General features: G+C 39.0%; 2 protein-coding genes across 6 annotated transcripts; both read left to right on the top strand.

Annotated features, from left to right (window-relative positions):
- LOC109822915 (folylpolyglutamate synthase-like) lies at nucleotides 228-5,173 on the top strand. Of its 4 annotated transcripts, none has more exons than XM_020389184.1 (16): nucleotides 228-375; nucleotides 1,802-1,926; nucleotides 2,001-2,066; nucleotides 2,155-2,264; nucleotides 2,356-2,416; nucleotides 2,559-2,642; nucleotides 2,772-2,825; nucleotides 3,034-3,094; nucleotides 3,203-3,249; nucleotides 3,335-3,412; nucleotides 3,500-3,664; nucleotides 3,749-3,955; nucleotides 4,031-4,109; nucleotides 4,229-4,381; nucleotides 4,504-4,628; nucleotides 4,860-5,173. In XM_020389184.1, the coding sequence occupies exons 1-16, from the start codon at nucleotides 372-374 to the stop codon at nucleotides 4,917-4,919; spliced, it is 1,479 nt and encodes a 492-aa protein (XP_020244773.1). In that variant the 5' UTR covers nucleotides 228-371; the 3' UTR covers nucleotides 4,920-5,173. The 4 variants fall into 4 exon arrangements, with proteins under 4 accessions (XP_020244773.1, XP_020244772.1, XP_020244771.1 ...); XM_020389183.1 differs by having other exon boundaries at nucleotides 3,746-3,955; XM_020389182.1 differs by having other exon boundaries at nucleotides 2,772-2,828.
- Nucleotides 9,033-23,848, top strand: LOC109822916 (folylpolyglutamate synthase-like). 2 transcript variants are annotated; one of them, XM_020389185.1, is made up of 12 exons: nucleotides 9,428-9,446; nucleotides 9,796-9,879; nucleotides 9,977-10,033; nucleotides 10,223-10,283; nucleotides 20,515-20,561; nucleotides 20,653-20,731; nucleotides 20,813-20,976; nucleotides 21,177-21,273; nucleotides 21,671-21,749; nucleotides 22,849-23,001; nucleotides 23,088-23,230; nucleotides 23,501-23,848. In XM_020389185.1, the coding sequence occupies exons 4-12, from the start codon at nucleotides 10,263-10,265 to the stop codon at nucleotides 23,561-23,563; spliced, it is 846 nt and encodes a 281-aa protein (XP_020244774.1). In that variant the 5' UTR covers nucleotides 9,428-9,446; nucleotides 9,796-9,879; nucleotides 9,977-10,033; nucleotides 10,223-10,262; the 3' UTR covers nucleotides 23,564-23,848. The 2 variants fall into 2 exon arrangements, with proteins under 2 accessions (XP_020244775.1, XP_020244774.1); XM_020389186.1 differs by lacking the exons at nucleotides 21,177-21,273; nucleotides 21,671-21,749; nucleotides 22,849-23,001; nucleotides 23,088-23,230; nucleotides 23,501-23,848 and adding exons at nucleotides 9,033-9,179; nucleotides 9,254-9,319; nucleotides 9,677-9,683 and having other exon boundaries at nucleotides 9,392-9,501; nucleotides 20,813-20,959.

Here is a 24,570-nt window from a genome sequence, read left to right as displayed (position 1 = left end):
ATTCATTTATTTCTTTTTAATATAATTTTTTCATCTATTTTTGCAGAAGTTGTTTAGAGCTCCCCGACGCCGTACGAGGAGGCGCTGGACTGCTTATCCTTGCTGGTTGCATCAGCGTTGGCCTAATGTTTGATTAGTTAAAAGGCAAGTTAACCCCTTTGCAAGATTTTTTGCCTAAAGATTTGATTTTGATACATGGGTTTGGTTTTTATTAGTAGATATTGGATCTTGAAGAACCCATTTCGCAGTTGAATGTGATTCCTGTATCTGGTACTAGATTGTAATTAGAGTTCTACTTGCACTATTCCGGAGTCAATTTTGAGAAATTGCGGGTTTCGCGCTGGATTGTTCGCTTCACGTCACTTGAATAGATGGGTAATTCTTCATAAATTTCCCTCATGATTATGAAACTTTATGTTGGTTGTTGCACTAAAGAAATTTGTTGCAAGGGGACCTTTGTTGAAGATATAACAAATCCTGACATGACAACACGTATAAGTAACAAAAATAATAATCGCTTTTGGATGAATATGATATACCCTAAAACAAAAACATTTATATATCAATTCTTTGGCCTGGTAACAATAAGCTCATTCCATCTATAGATGCATTTTTTGCATATATCATGACTTTTGGAGCAAATCACAAGTATAAAAGTGAAAAAAGTCGTAGAACAACGGGAGCTAGTTTTCCTATGCCGTTTTGGCTAGCAAGCTTTCTCTGGTCTGCTGCCTTCTTTGCATGGAACCTCAAGTCAAGCATTGTGCTGCAAATTATAATTATTTCAAAATTCATCAGACATGAAAGCCCAACATATAATAATACAGAAACAAACCACTCTGGATACAACAAAGATTTCTTGCTTCTCCATTTATATAAATAACGCTCACATCTATATTACCCAAGAAAAGAGCCAAGCGGTTGCACTGGTAATCACTGGAAAAAAGATAAAATATTCTGGACCAAGATTCAATTGTTAAGAACTACTACTGAAAAAGATCAAATTTTTACCTAGAAACCATAGGATCAACCATAATCTGAGGAGCCCAGATGAGTATCATCACAAATCCCATAACCAAACAGCCAGTCTCCTCTGCTGCTGTTTTGAAAAGAACCCATCTTAAGAAGCCCTAAAAAATTCCCAGAAAAAGCTACGATATTTCAGAAATTGTGTGAAGACAAGATGGTTTAAGGGGATTGGGTCCTGCTGAGAGCATGAACTCGATGATGGAGATTGCTTCTATCTTTGGGGTTGGTTTCATCAATATTGTAATTTGTAAGTGATTTAGGTTATATTATTATTTGTGTTATTGAATTTGGGAGCACCGTTTGAGATGAGATGGAATTTTAAATTGTTGAATGGAACGCGGGACTAAGGTAAGTTGGGTATCTTATTCTCTGTAGTTGTGGAGAATGGTATTTTGGCTTTTGTTAAAGGAGAGAAATTGGAGTGGGGATAGTGGTATTTTGGCTTTTGTTAAAAGGAGAGAAAATGGAGGGGAGATAGGTATGAGTATCTTTGAAGGAAGGTGTGTGAATAAAGTCATGGTTTTTAAGGAGAATAATTTCTTTGTGACTCCTTTTTCCAGCGTTTCAAGAAAGAGGTTCCCCTCTGTGCTTCACAAAACAACATTAAGCTACATATTTTATATTTCAGTGATTATGAGTTCTATAAGAACAGCACACGTGCAAAGCGGATCCTTCTGATCTGCGCAAGACACGGCCGAAGGTGCCTACAACTTTTCCCTTTCCTCGATTTGCTTCAATCTTTTCTAAACTTAATTTTCCTCGAATTTTTCAGAGATTGTGAAGAGCACAATGACCCCGTACAAGGAGGCACTGAATTGCTTATCCTCGCTGATTATTCCACGGACTCGTGCTGATGCATCTACGATCCGCTTCGACCTGATGTTTGACTATTTGAAGGCAAGTTAAACCCTTTGGAAGGTTCTTTGTCTAGAGATTTGGTCTTGATACATGGGCTTGGTTTCAATTAGTAGATATTGGAGCTGGAAGGACCCGTTTCACAATTGAATGTAATTCATGTTGCCGGAACTAAAGGGAAGGTGAGTATCTTTGAATTTGTGATTTTTATTTTTATTTTTTTTATTTTTTTGGGAATTTTGAGATTATAGTGGTTGTTGTTGTAATTAGGGTTCTACTTGCACGTTTGTAGAGTCGATTTTGAGAAATTGCGGATTTCGGACTGGATTGTTCACGTCGCCGCACTTGATTGATGTTAGGGAGAGGTTCAAAATAGATGGGTAATGCTTCATTATTTTGATGCAATATGGTTCTCATTGCGGAGTTCATTTCATGTTAGTTTTTAGTAGTTATTATTATTATTATTTTCAGAGTGGAAATTTCTCAGGAGAAGTTCTTGACAAACTTTTGGTGGTGTTGGAATAGATTGCGGGTAACATGCATATAGTTGGTGCATTCTTCGGTTTTCATGTGTGGTCTACTTTGATCTTTCTATTTCAAGGTCTTGTTCTTTTCATGTCTCGTGGTCTTGTTGAACTGGTGGATCTTGGGTCTACTTCGTTTGATTTTTACAGGAGAAAACCAATGATGATGTACCCATGCCATTCCATGTCTGTTTCCTTGCATTGCTTGCATTCAAGATATTTTCCGTTGAAAAGGTAAAATGCGTTTAGTTGTCAACAAATTGTGTGAATACCCTATCAAACCCTCGAAGGTCGAGAATGAGTATCCTGTTCCAAGCATTTGAACATAATGTAGATGCTAATCGTGTTTCTTCCATGAAATAGGTGGATGTTGCTATCTTGGAAGTTGGTCTCGGAGGAAAATATGATGCAACTAATGTGGTAACCGTTTCATACTTTGTGATTTTTCCAGATTGAACTTTGAAGTTTATGATTCTGTTCAAGTTGACGATTATCCGTCTTAGCATGCTTTGAAATGCATCTGAGAGCTGAATCTATTATATAGGTCTCGTATAAGTACAAATCTATTTGATTTTTGTTGCAATGATTTTGACAAAAGTTCTTCTAATTTTCCATCTTTTTGCAGGTGAAGGCACCTATTGTTTGTGGAATATCTTCCCTGGGCTATGACCATATGGAGATATTGGGTCAGTTATCTTTCAAATTGTTTCCGTTGATAAATGATAGAAATGGTGTCCAGCTGAAATTTTGCCATTGAGAAGAATTCAGATTGAGCATGGTGTTATTCTCTACAGGAAATACATTGGGACAGATTGCAGGAGAGAAAGCTGGCATCTTCAAGGTTTCGACCCTTTTTACTTTATTTTTGCAGAAAAGTATCTAACTCTTGATGCTAAAATAATGTTTCTTGTTGTTGCTTAAAACAGCAAGAAGTTCCAGCATACACCGTGCCTCAGCCAGAAGAAGCAATGTCTGTGCTCAGGGATCAAGCTTCCCACTTAAGTGTAAGTTCAGTGTTCACCATAGGATTACAAACACCAAAGGTTATCTATTTAAACCATTAAGTAGTACTATCTGCTCCAATTTTACAGATTCCCCTTCGAGTTGTCTCACCTTTAGATACAGAAATACTGAAGGATCAGCAACTTGGACTTCACGGTGAGCATCAATATCTAAATGCAGGCCTTGCAATTGCCTTATCAAAAAGTTGGCTTCAAAGAACCGGGCATGAAGAAAGTATTTTTCTCAATAATACAGTAAGTATTATTTTCAGGTTTTAATTTGGATTCCGTCAATTTTGAACTTTTTTTATCAACTGATATCAACGATACAAATAGCAGAATACTTTACCAGAACAATTTGTTAGGGGGCTCACAATGGCCAATTTGCCAGGCCGGGCACAAATTATCTCTGACCCCAGTTTTGAACAACTAGTTTTCTATTTGGATGGGGCACATACCCCAGAAAGTTTGGAGGTGTGTGGGAAATGGTTCTCTAGTGTTGTCAGAGAAGAAACTCAATCAGCTAAAAGTTGCAAATCTGAACAGGCACGAGTTCTCTTTTAGATTTGTTTCACCTTTTTTTTGACGGGTTTAGTAATTTTCTTTGGGCGAATATTGCAGATACTTCTATTCACTTGCTTGTCAGTTAGGGACCCTCGGCTTCTGCTTCCGCCCCTAGTAAATAGTTGTGCGAGTCATGGTGAGTTTCATGACGATACACACTTGTCATTGGTTTGGTGCGCATTTTCTATATCATTTTCACTCTGTACATTCATGACTACTATTTTGATGTAATTGAAATGTGGTTATATATTTCAGGGATCCGCTTCACAAGGGCCCTTTTTGTACTGAATCAGTCCGCGTATAATATGTTTGGTGCACACGCAACAACACAAGATGAGCCACAAGTTGATGTTTCATGGCAACTGACACTTCAAAAAGTTTGGGATAACCTTATTCATGGGGGAAAAGGTATAATTGAACATAATAATGTTTCTTCTTAGCCACAATGAAGTGGTTTTTTATTTAATACTGTTACTGTTTATGATCATGATGAGGACTTGACAATGATGAGCTCTTGAATGCTTCTGAAGGTAAAAAACAGGAAGAGCTGAATACTGCAAAGGGTGATGAGAGTAGTTCAGTGTTTCCTTCACTCCCTTTAGCCCTTAACTGGCTCAGGGAAAATGCTCAACGAAATAAATCGATTCGTTCTCAGGTATATATAAATAGTATCTTGCCACTTTATTTCAAGTACTAATACTGTAATGTTCACAAGGTAAAAGAGAATATGCAAAAAGAAAAGAAAAATGAATAAATGTGCTATTTTGTTTGTTTCTTATGTTATCAAGGAATAGTATACTGACCTAATAATATGTTATTACGTAAATATCCCCTCTTAACTGTTTATGTATTTTTGTGTATTTAGCATATATTGTCTCTATTTCAGGTCTTGGTCACTGGTTCTTTGCACTTGGTTGGGGATGTTTTGAGATTGATCAAGAAGTGATACGAACTCTTTGAATCGATCAAACTGCAGTCCTTCGATCAGGGCACCATGGAGCTCACATCGATCAATCCTTTCTATTTTTCCGTAAAACCCGACAATAAATCCTTTTCGGTCCTATATATTGTAACAATAGCTGAATATGATCATCGTTAATGTTTGAGACGGGCTATCAAATTAAAAAGATCTTGTAGCCTAATAATTTGAGTATATGGGATTTACTAGTTTGTGGTCATATCTATCATCATGCATGTTGATGTTGTGTCCGTAGCAAGTAATGGATTGGTCAATGAATCAATAATGAAAATAATGAGTATGAAGTGATGGCTCATTTTGCTAAATGAGCTATTAAAGATATAGCTATTTGATGAGGTCCGTCTTGTTGGTCACATCTCAAAAGGTGCGGGCCAAGTTTCTCTGTCTCGAGCAAAGTGTTAAGACATAATCTTTATTGCGTTTGAACCACCTCCAATAAACACCATAAAAATATTGCATTTGAAACCACCGTCAATAAACACCATAAAAATGTTGATACGACGAAACCTTTCCTCTAAACATCCTCAAAAAAGAGAATGCAACTTCACTCCCTTCTTCATTAAACCACACATTCTCTCAGTAAATTTAATCTTATTGCGTACAAATAATATTATATTTTCCTCAAGATTATCTGTAGTTTTTTATTCGACTTTTTAAGTGATGTGCACCGTCATCATGTGCTAGCCTCTAACCTCACCCATCCAAAGCCCATGGTGGCTTGTGCTAGAGTAGTGTTATATACTTATATGCTTTTAAACATCCAATACATTTTTATTGAATATTAATTAAATTTTATTGTTGCACATGTTGTTTGGGTATCTAATATATAATTGTTATTCTATCATTAGAAATTATTTTGTTAGATCATGCACTGTGATGGTCACTTGCTTGGAGATATGATCTAATTCAGAGGTTTCTTAAATTTGTGCTTAACCTATAACTAATAAAGGATAGCTTTGTCATAACAGGTTATTATGCATGACAACGACATATGAGATGTGATGGTTGATCTCTGCCATCGGGAATGAAGATTCCATGGGTGTATGTCATAAGCACATATTTGATATGTGTAGCACAAGACCTTATTTGGATTCTCTAGGACGAGTCACCTAAGAGAGAGAGAATTCGAATTGTTATATGGTTCCTTAGACTTGATAATATTATCATTTTCGATTTGTTAATTTAGTATACTTTGATATGATGGTTAAACTTGTTTTACAAGTGCTATACAACCTGAAATGTTACGTTACTAAATTTTATTTAGGGAAATGATGGATATCTAGACAGGATCCAGTATACTCATTTTTTATGAATTAATTTATAATGCATATCCCATGAAGATATTAAATTCTCGTCGACGGGTAGTTTTTGAAAATTATTTTTATAAATTTATTTTCTTATAAAATAAATTTTTTATGCTTTAAAATAATTTTATTTATGTTCATGAGATTTTAATTTTAGGAATGAGCAAATAGGTGATTTGTCCTGCTCAATAAAGTTGCCTAAAATAAATTGATACTTGAAAGAACTGAATGTAAGATAATATTATTCACGAATATTTAATGCCATATTATGGAAGAGCTTTTATGAACAGCTGGTCGGATAGGGATTTGATTGTTAAATTAAAATTATTAATTTGATTAATAATTGGTTCTCGATATGGGACTCAATCAGTCTCACTGATGTCATTAGAAGAGGTTTACATGTAATACAATTCTATTTCTATCCTAATTGTTATGGAAACAATATTCTATCTCTAAATGTTATGGATAAAGTTTTAAACAATTAAGAATTGTTTTGAAATTGAAATCTATAAGGCAGGTTCAATCCTAGGACTCATATGTAGCCTTATGTAGTGAAGAGAAAAGAAAGAAAAAGGAAAAGGAAATAGATTTTGAGAACTCATCTCTCAGTATTGCTCCTCTTCGATGACTTGTGAATTTCAGTTGGAGGCTTTTTCTCTTGAAGAAGCTATTTCGTAGTGATCTTGGGACAGATTATCGAAGAAAATTGAAAAACATTTCATGTATTCTTCTAGATTTTAATTAATTTTGATTAATCTACATGATGTGCAATTTCCTCTACGTTGTGTGTTATGTTTCCAACAGATTGGTCAATAAATCACATAATCCCCTATCCTTCGCCCCGCTGTACACCTAGTTTCCATGCTCCATCACCACCTACCCGCCTCACACACCCTCACCTACCCACTCCCCCTCCTCCATCTCTCCAATCTCCACACCTCCACCTCTCTCAAAGACATGGCAAAAGGCAAATGCATCTACTTTTTCCCTCATCTTTCTCAATTTAGTTATTTCTTTTTATTTTATATAACTAGTATAGTGCACGTGCTTTGCACGAGAGCATACTTGTTTTGTTTTATGTTTTTTAAAAAAAATTGTTCGCTGCAAAATAATGAAATGACATGTATAACAATCTAAATTTTGAACAATTACAATTTTGTTTAAATAAATAAATTGAAACTGTATATGAAGAATTATATGATTAATTATTATATTTTAGATAGTTGTTATAATTTATTCATAATTTATTAAAATAATTATAATATATTAAATAATTTCTTATTTTTTAAATATAATAATATTATACATAGCATAATAACAGCTCATGAATGCAATTGAATCTTGCAATATCAATTATCAACATGATCTTCCAAGATGGTCTCTCACATCTAATGGAGTTTACTCAATCAAATCTTTATATAATTTCCTTATCTCTAGAGGAATTACATCTCCTATTTATAAAGCTATTTGGAATTCCATCATACCAAGCAAGAATCAGTTTTTTAACTGGCTTTTATTCAATAATAAGCTGCACACAAAAGACATTCTTATAGTAAAGGGTTGGCAAGGTGATTATTTATGTTCATTCTGTGGTTTGGATACTGAATGTCGTGATCATTTATTCTTTTCCTGTCCAATATCCATGCAAGTTTGGGCACACTTTAAAGCTTATTTCTTACCTTTCCAATGGCCTGTGTCTTTCATGGATCTGTTACAAAATATTGAACAGTTAAGAGGAACTGAAGGAGATTTATGGCGTTTATTTTTCTCTGTTATATGTTGGAACATTTGGATTACAAGAAGCAGGTTTATCTTTGATCAAAGAAATTTCTCTTATAAAGCTATTATCAATCAAGCTATTTCTGTTATATATGAATGGATAGGTGCAGGAAGGAGTTCAATGTGCTAAGCATTTGTCAGCAAGACTGGACTCTCAACCAATCAGCAGGGCAAGTTGATTAACAGAGATCATACATGTTACAGACCCCTTTTTTGTTATTTTTGAAAACATGTATCTAGAATATTATAAGTTGTTATGTTTTTTGGTTTTTGTTGTTAGTTTATAGAATTTATATTTCAACTTAATATACGTATGGTTGGCTTTTGTTCTTTCTTATATTTATGTCAACGATGAGTGACGGCAAGGCACACTCCTCATCTTTATGGATCTTCGAAAGAAAAAAATTATACGTCCCTATTAAGTTGAATTATACCTTCTATCTACTAACACCTGGATACATTTCAAGTCCATCTTTTGTAACTAAAACTTTTATCTTCTTTATTTTAATGAATAGAGATCATCCCTTGTTTTTTTGTCAAAAAAAATTACATAGCATAATTATAGTACCATTAGTAACTACTTTTTAATTTCATAATTAGTTTATTATATATTAGTAAATAATTTACTGAATTGTGTATATTAAATTTCAGTATAACTTATTAATTTAAAAATACTATCAAAATCATTATACTATCAATATTATTATAATTACAATAAATACAAATTGTTTTTCATACTATTATCATACTTTTAAAAGGTTAATAAGATGAAAGGTAAAAGTATTATGTGAAGATAAATTATAAATTTTTAATTAAATAACACAATCAAATAATCAAATAATTGAAAAAGTGTAAAAATATATAATTAATAAGAGGTTATATATAATTAGTGAGTGATTGATTACAACTAATGACACATTTGAAAATTACCAAACTTAAAAGGGCAAAATTGAAAATCAAAAGTCCTCTTTTATATGTAATACTGATATAGATTTTTTCTTCCATTTTTGCAGAAGCTGTTAAGAGCTCCCCGACGTCGTACGAGGAGCCGCTGAACTGCTTATCCTCGCTGATCTCTCGACGGACTCGTGCTGATGGGTCAAATAAAGACGACCACTTTGATCTAGTGTTCGATTATTTGAAGGCAAGTTAACTCCTTTGCAAGATTTTCTGTCTAAAAATTTGATTTTGATATATGGGTCTTGTTTTGATTAGTAGATATTGGAGCTGGAAGAACCCATTTCGCAGTTAAATGTGATTCATGTTGCTGGCACTAAACCGAAGGTAGAATACTTTGAATTTGTGTTTCTTACCTTTTTTTTTGGAGTTTGAGATGATTGTTGTTGTTGTAATTAGGGTTCTACTTGCACGTTTACGGAGTTGATTTTGAGAAATTGCGAGTTTCGGACTGGTTTGTTCACTTCTCCACACTTGGTTGATGTTAGGGAGAGGTTTAGAAAAGATGGGTAATGATTCATAATTTTCACTCATATTTATGAAATTTTTGTTGATTGCTGTGCTAAAGAAATTGTATTAAAGGCATAATTTGTGCACAGTGGAGTTTATTTATTTTTTGTGAACTTTGAGATTGGAAATTTCTGAGGAGAAGTTTTCGTCAAACTTTTGGTGGTGTTGGGATAGATTGCAGGTAACATGCATATAGTTGGTGCATTGTGTACTTTTATTCTTGACATCGATCTATATGTCTCGTAATCTTGTTGAATTGGTGGAGTTTGAGTCTATTTCTTTGATTTTTGCAGGAGAAAACCAATGATGACGTACTGATGTCCACTTATTTCCGTTTCCTTGCATTGCTTGGATTTAAGATATTCTCCACTAAACAGGTAAAAGGTGTTTGCCTGTTAATTATGTCAATATCTTATCAAGCCCTCGAAGATCAAGAATAAGATACTTAATGGTGTTGTTTTCTTCATGGAGCAGGTGGATGTTGCTATCTTGGAGGTTGGTCTTGGAGGAAAACTTGATGCAACTAATGTGGTAAACATTCTATACTCCATGGTGTTTCTACAAGAAATATTGAAGTTTATGATTTAGTTCAAGTTTATTAAAGCCAATCTTAACTTACTTTGAAATGCATCTGAAAACTTAGCAGTAACTGAATCTGTTATATAGGTCATGTATACAGAATTATTTTATTTTCTTGCAATGATCTTATCCATTTTGCAGATGAAGGCACCTGTTGTTTGTGGAATATCCTCCCTCGGGCATGACCATACGGAGATACTGGGTCAGTCATCTTTTAGACTGATTCTATTGATAATTCATAGATAGATAGTAGATAAACATACACGCAGACGTGTGATACATATATACATGGTGTCCGATTGAAAATGGTGTCCTTGAGAAAGATTTCGACTCAGCACGTGTAAAGAATAATTAATCAGCCACCTTACTTTCCTTTTGTATCTTTCTCTCTGTATAGGAAGTATATAATTACTTTCCTTTTATCTTTCTCTTTGTATAGGAAGTATATAATTACTTTCCTTGTATAGCTGATATGGTTTAGGTATCTTATTGTAGTTTTCTACTTTCCTTGTACATTTGTATTCTTGGGTTATTAATACCCACTTCATATCAATACAAAATAAGTCTTCCAGCCTTTACATGGTATCAGAGCAAAAACACTCTCACTAGTTTTCGATCCAATTTTTTTCCTCCTTTCTCGAAATTCGAACCCCTCTCCAATGGCTCCTATCACCGCCACCACCGAAGTTGTGCAGCTTAATGCGCCGACCCACTTTCCTATCAAGCTTACCTCCAACAATTTTCTTGTCTGGAGATGTCAGATTCAGTCAACCCTCATCGTTCTCGATTTACTCGGGTTCATCGATGGATCCACGGTTGCACCATCTCCTTTTTCCGATCTGGCCAACAAGGTTGAAAACCCAGTCTATACGATCTGGTACAGACAAGATCAAATTCTTGTCAGCGCACTCCTCGGTAGCTGCTCCGAGACGATTCAGCCACTTATTGCAAGTGCAGTCACTGCCGTCGACGCATGGACTCGGCTTAACAACAGCTTTGCCAATACCTCTCGTGGACGTATTGTTTCTCTCAAAACCCAGCTGTCAAAATTTCCCCAAGGTACTCAATCTGTCTCTACCTATCTTGCTGCCATGAACAAGATTGCTGAGGATCTTGCCCTTGCCAATAACCCGGTTCTTGTTGAAGACCTCATTTGTCATGTGCTATCCCAACTTCGGGATGAGTTTGCACCCACTGTTGCCGCTCTCCGTGTGCGAGAGACCCCTCTTACATATGCTGAGTTAGAGGATATTTTAACTGATTGTGAACGGACCCTGCAAGAAACTATTGAGAACTCCGCTACCGTTCTTCCCACGGTTAACGCCACCTACCGAACTAGTGGAAATGGTTTCAGCAACAATTCTGGCGACAACCAGAATACTGGCTTCGGTGGTCAGTTTGGCTACGGCGGCCAGTCCGGCTACGACAGGAACGGTTCCTGAGGTGAGCGACGCAACAATGGCAGATTCTGTAAGTTCTGCCAATTCCAAGGCCATGATGTTCAGTTCTGTCGCAAGTTGGAGCGTTTCTTACGTGAGAATAATTACCGAGTTAGCGGTTCGGCACCAACCGTGAACACTGCGACGTCTACAAACCCGGGTCCTAGTCAATGGTTGTTTGATAGTGGAGCCTCTCACCATGCCACATCTGACTTGGCCTCTCTTCAGTTATTCACGGAATATGGAGGTCCTGATGAAGTACACTTGGGCGATGGCACCAACCTTCCTATATCTCATACTGGTAAGACAACTATCTCTACTTCTTCTCGTTCCTTGTCTTTATCCAACGTCCTCTGTGTTCCCCGTCTTCATAGTAACCTTGTTTCGGTTTCTCAACTATGTAAAACCAACTCTGTCTCTGTTGAGTTTTTTGATTCTTCGTTCCTTGTGAAGGATCTACTCACGGGGGCGCCTCTTCTTCGAGGACAAAATAATCATGGCGTTTACTACCTTTCGCGGTCAAACTCGGTTCCCCGCCTCCATGTCACCACGACTGGTTCTATCTCTGACTGGCATCACCGACTTGGCCATCCGTCCAACAAAGTTTTGCGCCAAATTTTTAGTCGTACTAGTTTAGTCCCTTCTAGTTTGTTTGGCCATCCGTCCAACAAAGTTTTGCGCCAAATTTTTAGTCGTACTAGTTTAGTCCCTTCTAGTTTGTTAGATCAGTTTCATTGCCTTTCGTGTAATATTAATAAAAGCCACAAGCTTCCATTCTCTGTAAACACATTAACTAGCTCTCATCCCTTAGAGCTTATTTATACAAATGTTTGGAGTACAACAAATCAATCTATTGATGGTTTTTAGTATTATGTTGTCTTTGTTGATTTTTTCACAAAATATATTTGGCTATATCCTATGCGCCAAAAATCTGAAGTCTTTACTATATTTCCTCAGTTTAAAAGACTGGTTGAAAAATACTTCAAACAGGATATTGTGTCAATTTTTTCTGACAACGGGGGTGAGTTCCGCAAGCTAATTCCCATCTTTAATGCTTGTGGAATCTCTCACTTCACCACTCCTCCTCACACCCCAGAGCACAATGGTACGGCTGAACGTCGTCATCGCCACATAGTTGAAACTGGCATGTCATTACTGCACACTGCCTCTCTTCCCATTCAATTTTGGTCTTATGCGTTTCAAACAGCCGTCTACCTTATCAACCGTCTTCCTACACCCATATTACGTCACTCGTCTCCTTATCAAACACTGTTTGGTCAGCCACCCCGTTACGAAAAACTCCAACCATTCGGGTGTTTATGCTTTCCTTGGCTACGCCCGTATAATTCCCAAAAACTTCAACCCAAATCTGCCTCATGTGTATTTCTTGGTTATTCTACATCTCAGTCCGCTTACAAGTGTCTTGACCCCGTCAGTATATTCTTTCCCGTCATAGTCAAATTCTTCTCCCGCAACATTTTTCGCCTCATCACTCTCGACTAGCCGACACACGCCGGCCACCCTCCTCCGTCACCTGCGGTTCACACCCCTCCTCCGTCGCCTGGACCGTTCGCCAACATTCCTTCGGTAGAACTCCCTGCTATTCCCACTGTCCATAACCCTCCTCTGTCCCCTGGACCGACGGTTCACCCCCCTCCTCCGTCACCTGGACCGTTAGTCCATATTCCTCCCTCAATAGAACTTCCTGTCCGACCAGCTCGTGACTGTCGTCCAAATCCCAAATACTTTAATCCTCACATGGTCAATCTTACCACCTCTCATCCCCTTCCGGTGTCCATTGAGCCCAGTACAGTTACTCAGGCCCTCCGTGATCCTCTCTGGTGTGCTGCAATGGATGCTGAAATGGAGGCCCTTCGGGCCAATCAGACTTGGGTCCTTGTACCTCGCTCTTCTGCTCCTACGGTTGGCTGCAAATGGGTGTTTCGGATCAAACGCCGCTCAGATGGTTCCATTGATCGCTATAAAGCCCGACTGGTGGCTAAGGGTTTCTCTCAAGAGTATGGGCGGGATTACTTTGAGACTTTTAGTCCGGTTATGAAACCGGTGACAGTCCGCATTGTGCTTACTCTGGCTCTGTCGAGTCGTTGGTCCATTCGCCAACTTGATGTCAACAACGCCTTTCTCAACGGCACATTGCATGAGGATGTGTATATGAACCAACCTCCAGGGTATGTTGACACGGCCTGTCCCACTTATGTTTGTAAGCTTCGCAAGGCCCTCTATGGTCTCAAGCAAGCTCCTCGCGCTTGGTATTTGGAGTTATCTCGTTTTCTGGTTGATTATGGCTTTCGGAAGTCTGTGGCTGACACATCTCTTTTTATCTACCGCTTAGGTGGCAATTTGATCTACTTCTTGGTCTATGTTGATGATATTTTATTAACTGGGAATAATACTATTTTTTTGGATGAGTTTGTCTCTCAGCTGTCTCATAGGTTCTCCCTCAAGGATCTCGGTTCGCTGAATCACTTTCTCGGCATCGAGGTCATTCCCACGCCTGGTGGGCTGTTCTTGTCTCAGCAACAGTATCTTTCTGATATTCTTTGTCGCCAACAAATGACAGGTGCCAAACCGGTCACCACACCTATGGCTCCGGGCAAATCTCTCACTCTTGAGGACGGCACGGCTACAGTTGACTCCACTGAGTTTCGCAGTGTCATTGGTGCTCTTCAGTATTTGGCCATCACTCGTCCGGATATCTCGTATGTCATTAATAAGTTGTCTCAGTTCATGCATGCTCCCACTGAAACTCACTGGCAAGCGGTCAAACGGTTATTGCGGTATCTAAAGGGTACTCTCTCTCATGGTTTGTGTTAGAAATTGGGGGTGGAAACAAACCTCCGCCGGCGACGAGGAGCTCCGACGAGCTCCAGGATGACGCAGGCGAGCTCCGGTTGTCACCGACGGCAGAGGAGCTCCGACGAGCTCGAGAAAGGCGGAGATGACGCAGGCGAAGTCGGCGAACGCAATCCTTCGGTGAACGCACACTTCGGCGAACGCAGAGTTGGGCGAACGCACCCTTCGAAGTCTGCGTTCGACCCCCCATTCGAGCTCTGCGTTTTTCTCTTCGACCTCTGCGTTCGCCCCCCTTTTGGCGTCCGCGGGCAGCTGGCGACAGGCTGTCGCCAGGCCATCCACTCGCCTATAAAACCCCCCCTCCAGCCTAGGGTTTTGCTGCTGAAGTTCTTCTCCTTCCCTCCTCCGATTTTTCTTCTTCTGGCGGCGGCGGCTGCCCTAAAATCGCAGAAGCGATTTTTACATTTCCCCAATCTTCAACAGCAGTAGTTGAGGGGATTTAAGAAGAGAGAGAAGAAAAGAAAGAGGGGTTTATATTGTGGGGTATTTATTCTCAAGTGAGAATTGAAAGGGTTCATACCCTTTGATTATTAACACTGTAGCTACAGTGTTTATTTGAGAAATCTTAGTTTTGAGATCTGCTCCTAAATTGTAATTTCTTGTTTGATTAAATAAAAAATTATCTGTGTGGCTCCCGAGGACGTAGGCAGTTGCCGAACCTCGTTAAATCTTGGTGTACTTTTTCTATACCGCGTTTCCGTTGCATTAGGGGTTTAGGCGTTAAATTCCTAACAACTGGTATCAGAGAGTGAAACAATCTAGAGAAAGTCAGATTCAAGTGGGAGCCATGGCCGCAGATGAAGGGTATGAGAAGCCATCAGCCGCGAACAAAGTTCATTTGATGCGACGGTTATTCAATCTGAAAATGGCGGAAGGCGCGTCAGTAGCACAACACCTCAATGAACTTAATACGGTTACAACCCAATTGAGTTCTGTTGAGATTGAGTTTGATGATGAAGTCCGGGCGTTGATACTTTTATCTTCCCTACCAGAGAGTTGGAACGCTACAGTCACAGCTATGAGTAGCTCGTCGGGAAAGAAAAAGTTGAAGTTCGACGACGTTCGTGATTTGGTTCTCAGTGAGGAGATCCGACGGCGAGAGACTGGTGAAGCTACAACCTCTTCAGTATTGCATACAGAGTCAAGAGGTAGAAATTCAACCAGAGGAAACGGACGAGGAAAATCAAACTACAGAGGTAGATCAAAGGACAGGAGGTCCAAATCAAGGAATCCAAGCAACAGCTCGAAGGCTATCGAGTGTTGGAATTGTGGAAAGACCGGGCATTATAAGAATCAGTGCAAGAGTGCACAGAAGGAGAAGGAGGCGAAGGCAGAGGTGAATGTCACCTCCACTTCAGGAGGAGACGACGCATTGATATGCTCTTTGGAGAGCAAGGAGGAATCTTGGGTGTTAGATTCAGGAGCGTCGTTCCACGCTACTTCTCAGAAAGAATTCTTCGAGAAGTATACCCCCGGAAATCTTGGATATGTATATCTTGGTGATGATCAACCGTGTGCTATAGTGGGCAAAGGCGTGGTGAAAATTAAGTTGAACGGGTCAGTATGGGAGCTGAAGGATGTCAGGCATATTCCCGACCTGAGAAAGAATTTAATATCCGTAGGCCAGTTGGCTGGCGAAGGATATACCACGACCTTCCATGGAGATGATTGGAAGATCTCAAAGGGCGCAATGACAATTACCGGAGGCAAGAAGACTGGTACCCTGTATATGAAAAGACTGGTACCCTATATATGACAGCAGGTGCACGTTGTTTGATCTCAGTTGCAGCAGGCAATGAGACTTCAAAGCTGTGGCACCAGAGACTCGGTCATATGAGTGAAAAGGGGATGAAAATCATGCACACAAAGGGAAAACTCCTAGGACTGCAGTCAGTGGAGATGGATATGTGTGAAGAATGTATACTTGGAAAGCAGAAGAGAGTCAGCTTTCAGACAAGTGGCAGAACCCCCAGGAAGCAGAAGCTAGAGCTCGTTCACTCAGATGTGTGGGGACCAACAACCACCGCGTCCATTGGTGGAAAACACTACTTCGTGACTTTTATCGATGATCACTCTCGGAAAGTATGGGTCTACTTTCTGAAGCATAAGTCAGAAGTATTTGAGGCTTTCAGGAGATGGAAAGCTATGGTCGAAAATGAGACCGGTCTGAGAATAAAGAAGCTCAGGACCCACAATGGCGGTGAGTATGAAGACACCGGATTCAAGAAGCTCTGCTATGAGCACGGGATCAGAATGGAGAGGACCGTGCCCGGCACGCCTCAGCAAAATGGTGTAGCTGAGCGAATAAACCGAACGTTGACGGAGAGAGCCAGAAGCATTCGAGTACAATCAGGCCTACCGAAGCAGTTCTGGGTAGAAGCGGTCAACACAGCAGCTTACTTGATCAACCGAGGTCCGTCGGTTCCATTGGAGCACAGAATACCAGAGGAGGTATGATGCGGAAAGGAGGTAAAAGTCTCACATCTAAAAGTTTTCGGTTGTGTAGCTTACGTGCATATTAGTGATCAAGGCAGGAATAAGCTTGATCCCAAGTCAAAGAAATGCACTTTCATCGGCTATGGTGAAGATGAATTCGGCTACCGCATTTGGGACAATAAAAACAAGAAGGTGATCAGGAGCAGAGATGTGATATTCAACGAGAAGGTGATGTACAAGGACATGCACAAGACAGATGACTCAGAGAGCGAGTCAATATTTGTAGATGCAGATGATGTCCCGAGTAACCTCTCGGAAGAACCCAATGCAGAGGGTCCTCAGCAAGAAGAGCCTGTTGGACAAGATGGTGCGCAGGAGCCCGACGTACCAGCTCCGATATTAAGAAGATCTTCTCGTCCTCCTGTACCCAACAGGAGATACATGAACTATCTGTTGTTGACAGATGGTGGGGAGCCTGAAAGCTTTGATGAAGCTTGTCAGTGTGGAGATGCGAGCAAGTGGGAGCTTGCCATGAAAGATGAGATGAAGTCCCTCATATCAAACCAGACGTGGGAACTAGCTGAGTTGCCCACGGGTAAGAAGGCACTCCACAACAAATGGGTGTACCGGGTGAAAAAGGAGCAAGATGGTTCCAGAAGATATAAGGCCCGGCTAGTTGTCAAAGGTTTCCAGCAGAAGGAAGGAATTGACTACACCGATATTTTCGCTCCCGTGGTGAAGCTAAATACTATCAGGACCGTGATGAGTATTGTAGCAATTGAAGATCTTCATCTCGAGCAGTTAGACGTGAAGACGGCGTTTCTTCACGGAGATCTAGAAGAGGAGATATACATGCACCAGCCAGAAGGTTTCTCAGAAGAAAAGAAGAAGAACCTGGTGTGCAGACTCAAGAAGAGCTTGTATGGCCTGAAACAAGCCCCAAGACAGTGGTACAAGAAGTTTGACGGCTTCATGCACAAGGAAGGTTTCCAGAAGTGCAACGCCGACCACTGTTACTACTTCAAAAGATATCAGTCCAGCTATATCATCCTACTGCTGTATGTTGATGATATGTTGGTCGCAGGAGCAGATATGGAGGATATCAGAAGTTTGAAGCAGCAGCTGTCAAAGGAGTTTGACATGAAGGACTTGGGTCCAGCGAAGAAGATCCTTGGAATGCAAATCACGAGAGATAAGAAGAGAGGTCTCTTGCAGTTATCTCAGACGGAGTACATCAACCGTGTTTTGCAGAGATTCAACATGGGCGACGCCAAGCCTGTGAGCACACATTTGGCCAACCATTTTCGTCTATCGAAGGATCAGTCTCCTCAGTCAGAAGAAGAGAAAGAGAGTATGGCTCAGGTTCCTTACGCCTCAGCTATCGGAAGTTTGATGTACGCAATGGTCTGTACGAGACCAGACATTGGCCATGCAGTGGGAGTGGTCAGCCGGTTTATGTCGAATCCAGGAAAAGCTCATTGGGAAGCGGTCAAGTGGATTCTGAGATATCTACGAGGCACCACACAGAAGTGTTTGCACTTTGGTAAGGGAGAGGTAGAAGTGCAAGGGTACGTAGATGCAGACTTCGGCGGCGAAGTTGATCACCGAAGAAGCACCACCGGCTATGTATTCACCGTTGGAACTACAGCTGTCAGTTGGATGTCACAGGTACAGAAGATCGTTACCCTATCCACTACAGAAGCTGAGTATGTTGCAGTGACTGAAGCCAGTAAAGAGATGATATGGCTTCAGGGTTTGTTGACAGAGCTGGGATTCAAACAGGAGAAGAATGTTTTGCACAGTGATAGCCAGAGTGCGATACACTTGGCGAAGAATTCAGCATTTCATTCTAGAACGAAGCATATTGCGCTTCGGTACCACTTCATCAGATCCCTGTTGGAAGATGACGTGTTGAAACTGGAAAAGATTCCAGGAAGTAAGAATCCAGCAGACATGTTAACAAAGACGGTGACAGTTCAGAAACTGGAGTTGTGCGCAACTTCAGTTGGCCTTCATGCATAGATGATGAGGGCGGAGCCACACAGGAGAGGAGCTTGATGAGATAGCCTGATTGACGGCGGTTTGATCTCCAAGTGGGAGATTGTTAGAAAGGGGTGTAGATCAAACCTCAATTCCGGCGAGGAGCTCCGGCGAAGCTCCGACGAGCTTGAGTCGAAGTCTGCGTTCGACCCCCCATTCGAGCTCTGCGTTTTTCTCTTCGACCTCTGCGTTCGCCCCCCTTTTGGCGTCCGCGGGCAGCTGGCGACAGGCTGTCGCCAGGCCATCCACTCGCCTATAAAACCCCCCCCTCCAGCCTAGGGTTTTGCTGCTGAAGTTCTTCTCCTTCCCTCCTCCGATTTTTCTTCTTCTGGCGGCGGCGGCTGCCCTAAAATCGCAGAAGCGATTTTTACATTTCCCCAATCTTCAACAGCAGTAGTTGAGGGGATTTAAGAAGAGAGAGAAGAAAAGAAAGAGGGGTTTATATTGTGGGGTATTTATTCTCAAGTGAGAATTGAAAGGGTTCATACCCTTTGATTATTAACACTGTAGCTACAGTGTTTATTTGAGAAATCTCAGTTTTGAGATCCGCTCCTAAATTGTAATTTCTTGTTTGATTAAATAAGAAATTATCTGTGTGGCTCCCGAGGACGTAGGCAGTTGCCGAACCTCGTTAAATCTTGGTGTACTGTTCTCTATACCGCGTTTCCGTTGCATTAGGGGATTTAGGCGTTAAATTCCCAACAGTTTGTTCCTACACTATGGTGCTCCGTTTACTCTCACAGCCTTTTCTGACTCTGACTGGGGTGGTCTCTCGGATGGGGGGAGATCTACAACTGCCTATGTGATTTATTTTGGTCCCAATGTTATTTCTTGGAAGTCTGCTCGTCAGAAAACTGTATCTAGGTCCTCTACAGAAGCTGAATATCGAGCCCTTGCTCATGCCGCTGCAGAAGTTCTATGGATTCAGAACTTATTACGGGAGCTTGGTGTTGTCCTCAAACAGCCTCCCTCATTGTTTTGTGATAACTTAGGTGCTACCTTCGTTGCCAAAAATCCTGTTTTTCACTCACGTATGAAGCATCTTGCGCTGGATTATTTCTTTGTTCGTGAGCTTGTCGCTACGCAACGGCTTTGTGTCAAGCATATTTCTGGCAGTGATCAAGTTGCTGACACTCTTACTAAACCATTGGGTCAACGACTCTTTCTTCGGTTCAGATCCAAGATTGGAGTCACTGATGGTTCCTCCATCTTGCGGGGGCGTGTAAAGAATAATTAATCAGCCACCTTACTTTCCTTTTGTATTTTTCTCTCTGTATAGGAAGTATATAATTACTTTCCTTTTATCTTTCTCTTTGTATAGGAAGTATATAATTACTTTCCTTGTATAGCTGATATGGTTTAGGTATCTTATTGTAGTTTTCTACTTTCCTTGTACATTTGTATTCTTGGGTTATTAATACCCACTTCATATCAATACAAAATAAGTCTTCCAGCCTTTACTGTCATTATCCACAGTCAATACATCGGGTCATCACTCAAATTGTTTCTATTGATAATTCATAGATAGATGTACATACACATGCATACATATGCTCAATGCACGCATACACATATAAATGATGTCCAGTTAAAAACAGTGCCATTGAGAAGGGTTTCAACTGAGCATGGTATCATTATCCACAGGAAATACATTGGGACATATTGCTGGAGAGAAAGCTGGCATCTTCAAGGTTTTGACCCTTTTAACTTCATTTTTGCAGAAAACTATCCAACTCTCGATGCTAAAAAAATTGTTTTGTGTTGTGTTGTTGCTTAAAATAGCAAGAAATTTCTACATATACTGTGCCTCAGACGGCAGAAGCAATGTCCGTCCTCAAAGATAAAGCTTCCAAACTTAGATGTAAGTTTGCATTTAAGTTTACAAACACCAAAAATATCTATCCGAACATTAATTAACAATATCTGCTCCATTTTGTTACAGATTCCCCTTCAAGTTGTCTCACCTTTAGATAGAGAAATACTTAAGGGTCAGCAACTTGGACTTCATGACAAACATCAATATCTAAATGCAAGTCTTGCAATTGCCCTATCTAGAAGTTGGCTTCAAAGAACTGGGCATGAGAAAATATTTTGCTCAATGATACTGTGAGTAATATTTCTCGCTTTTAGTTTGGGTTCCATCAAATTTGATTTTTGATTTTTTTTTTCATTTGACATAAATTACATGAATAGCAGAATACTCTACCAGAACAATATGTCTAAGGGCTCACATTAGCCAATTTGCCAGGACGAGCACAAATTTTCCCTGACCCAAATTTTGAACCCTTAGTTTTCTCTTTGGACAGGGTACATAACCCAGAAAGCTTGGAAGTTTGTGGGAAATGGTTCTCTAATGTTATCGGAGAAGAAACTCAATCAGATGAAAGTTGCAAATCTGAGCAGGCAAGGCCTCTCTTTTAGATTTTTTAAGGGTAAATTTCACTCTATACCTCCCCCCCCCCCCCCCCAAAAAAAAAAAAAAAAAAAAAAAAAAGAAGAAACCAAAAAAAAAACTAAAAGCGAAAAAAAACAACTCATTTATTAGCACTTAGCTTGCCTCAAATTCATGAGGGAGAGGGTTTTACCTGCAATTTGTCTTTGTAAAAATACAAAATGCAGGGGTGCTACGTGCTAGTAAATGATTTTATTTTATTTATTTGTTTTTTAGGGCGGGGGGTTGGGGTGGGGGAGGGGTTAACACAACTGAATGTACAGATGAAGGGGGTTATGTGCAATTTACCCATTATTTTATATTATTCTTATGACGGGTTTAGTAATTTTCTTTCAAAGTATATTGCAGATACTTCTATTCAATTGCATGTCAGTTAGAGAACCTCAACTTTTGCTTCCACCCCTAGTAAGTGCTTGTGCTCATCATGGTAAGTTTCATGAATATCACAATTGTTCTTCTATATACTATACACTAGCATGCACCATATGCAAAGCATGACCCCCTATTTTTTTAAGCACTGCATTTTGAACTTGCCTCCCTCTTAAGTTTTAATATATTTGATTTAATTATTGTATGCTTAAAATTAGAATCACATCTACTCCTTCGTACTTAAAGAATGATCCAAATTTTAATACATTTGATTTAAAAATCATATCTACCTCTATGCTTAAAAAAAGGATCCAAGTCTTAATACATTTGATATGCTTTACTGTTTAAGGTACAGTAAAATGCTGTAGCATGAATAGTAACTTTAAGTATGGAAGAGAGGATTTGATTTAATGTTAATGCTATAGTAAATGTTGTAGCATAAACAGTGACTTTGAGTGCGGAGGGCCAGATTTTTATTGTTCATGGTATAGCATTTACTGTAGTATGAACAATAATTTTTTGAATTCTCCTTTGAGGAGTAGATAAGTAGGATTGGCTTGATTTAGTGCACGTTTGGGTTATGTGGATTCTGATTTAATTTTGCATTTCTGACTATTACACTTGTCATAATTAGTATCATTAGCTATCATTTATTACTTACTCCCTACTATATTGTATACTACAGGTCGCCATATATTGACTGCATGTTATAGTGTGATCATACCTATATTCCCTAGACAGAGTTTTGGTTTTCTGACTATTACGCTTGTTTTGTAATTAGCAAGGTCATTAACACTTAAACACGAGAAGATTAGAACTATAGCTTATCTTGTTAAATGTGTATCGATATTTTTATAGCAAAGACCATAGATTAAGTTGCAAGATACTATTTGATACGCTCACATTTGTAATTAAATGTATTCAAAGTACGATATATTATCATGTGACCAGAGATTCTTTGATTTGCGTTCATCCAAATGTGACACTGAGTTCAGAAAGTAATTTTAGTTATGCGTCGGTTGTGCTGTACAACACAAATTTAAGTTTTAACTGATTTTTTGTTTGTTAGAAGTAATAAATGATCTATGCATCTTATCTCTGTATATTCATGATTATTTACTATTTTGATTGACTTCAAATATGATTATACATTTCAGGGATTCATTTCACAAAAGCTCTCTTTGTACCAAATCAGTCTGTGCATAATAAGGTCAATACACATGCAACGACACAAAATGATCAACAAGTTGATGTTTCATGGCAACTGACACTTCAAAAAGTTTGGGAAAACCTTATTCATGGGAACAAAGGTATACTTGAACATAATGTTTTCTTCTTCACCATTTTAAGTGTTTTTTTTATCTTTAGCACTATTACTATTTATGGTCATAATTAGGACTTGACAATGACGAGATCAAAAATCACAAAGAGCCAAATGCTACGAAGGTTGATGAGAGCAGTTCAGTATTTCCTTCGCTTCCTTCAGCTATCAAGTGGCTCAGGGAAAATGCTCGACAAAATAAATCGATTCGTTTTCAGGTACATATTAGCGCTGAAATTGCAGAAATAATTTTTTTTTCCACTTTATTTGAATTACTGATACTGCTAACCTGTGCATGCTAAATTTAAAATTTAAAAAGAAAAGAGAGATATAAATGTGCTGTTTTTTATTTTATTTTTTCCCTTATTTTGTTGAGGAATGTTATATCGGCCTTATATGTATTATGTAAATATGCAAGTAGGAAGTTTATGGTATGTTATTTATCCTCGACATTGTTTATTTATAGTATGTTATCTTCTCCATTTCAGGTCCTGGTCACTGGTTATTTACACTTATTAGTAGGAGATGTTTTGAAATTGCTCAAGAAGTGAAATATCCTCGGATCGATAAACTTTCACTAAGGCACTTTTGAGCTCACATCGGATCAAATTCTTTCTATTTTTCATCGAAGCCCATGGTAAAACTTTTTGGGGTCCTATACGTTGTAATAATAGCTCATAAGGTCATCCTTAATGTTTGACACGGGCTGTCAAATTAAATTGATTTTGCAGCCTAATATGTTGTCGCGTCAGTTTTAAGCTTAATTATTAGTCGATATGTTGTACGTGACAATCTCTTTTTTTTTAATGGAATAATATGAACATATTGTTTTCTTATTTGCTAGTTAATTTGTGATCATATCTATGACCGTGTTGTGAACGTGACATTAGAGAGTGATAGATGGGTCAAATAAATTAACAAATTATTTTATTGGACAAATTTTCAAGACAGACTTCTTTGCCAAAAAATTCCAAAAACTGACTTGTTTCAAACTTAATTTCAAAAACCGACCCAGTTGGGCTGAAACTGGGTCGGTTTTTGAAAAAAAAAAGTTCTCAAACTTCATTGGAGTTGAAGTTCCGTGAAGTTTTGTTACGTAACAAAACTTCACGGGACTTCAACTCCCGTGAAGTTTGAGAACTTTTTTTTTTAAAAACCGACTCAGTTTCAGCCCAACTGGATCGGTATTTGAAATTAAGTTTGAAACAGGTTTTTTTTAGATTAAGATTCAAAACAGGTTGGTTTTGAAAATTTATCCTTATTTTATTGCTACTTTGTTTGAATGGAGGACGCGTTAATTACAAAAGCTTTTCTCCAACTTGTAGGCGGTGAAAATGAAGGAGAACAGAAGATGACATCCCTAGTCATTTTCTCACTTAAAACATGTACACCGTCACTTAAAATTTTTTTTTTTCTTTTCTTCAGTTCAAACCTAACCAATGAAGATAATGCTCAGCAAATATCTCATTTTTAATGCACCCTGATGGATTAGTTAAAGAATCAAGTTGGAGATGGAGAATTTTTTATGAGGTTATGATTGCCAACAAAGATGCTGCAT

Source organism: Asparagus officinalis, chromosome 8 (assembly GCF_001876935.1).
Source record: "Asparagus officinalis chromosome 8, Aspof.V1, whole genome shotgun sequence".
NCBI lineage: Eukaryota > Viridiplantae > Streptophyta > Magnoliopsida > Asparagales > Asparagaceae > Asparagus > Asparagus officinalis.
This window is presented reverse-complemented; position numbering and strand designations above follow the sequence as displayed.

What these genes read in the sequence shown, in the direction of transcription:
- LOC109822916 (XM_020389185.1), top strand. Translation starts at nt 10,263, where the DNA reads ATGACCATACGGAGATACTGG. An exon ending in TGACCATACGGAGATACTGG is followed by an intron (nt 10,284 to 20,514) that starts GTCAGTCATCTT and finishes CATTATCCACAG; the next exon opens with GAAATACATTGGGACATATT. An exon ending in AGAAAGCTGGCATCTTCAAG is followed by an intron (nt 20,562 to 20,652) that starts GTTTTGACCCTT and finishes TGCTTAAAATAG; the next exon opens with CAAGAAATTTCTACATATAC.
- LOC109822915 (XM_020389181.1), top strand. An exon ending in GGTGTTGGAATAGATTGCGG is followed by an intron (nt 2,417 to 2,558) that starts GTAACATGCATA and finishes TGATTTTTACAG; the next exon opens with GAGAAAACCAATGATGATGT. An exon ending in AAAGTTGCAAATCTGAACAG is followed by an intron (nt 3,956 to 4,030) that starts GCACGAGTTCTC and finishes CGAATATTGCAG; the next exon opens with ATACTTCTATTCACTTGCTT.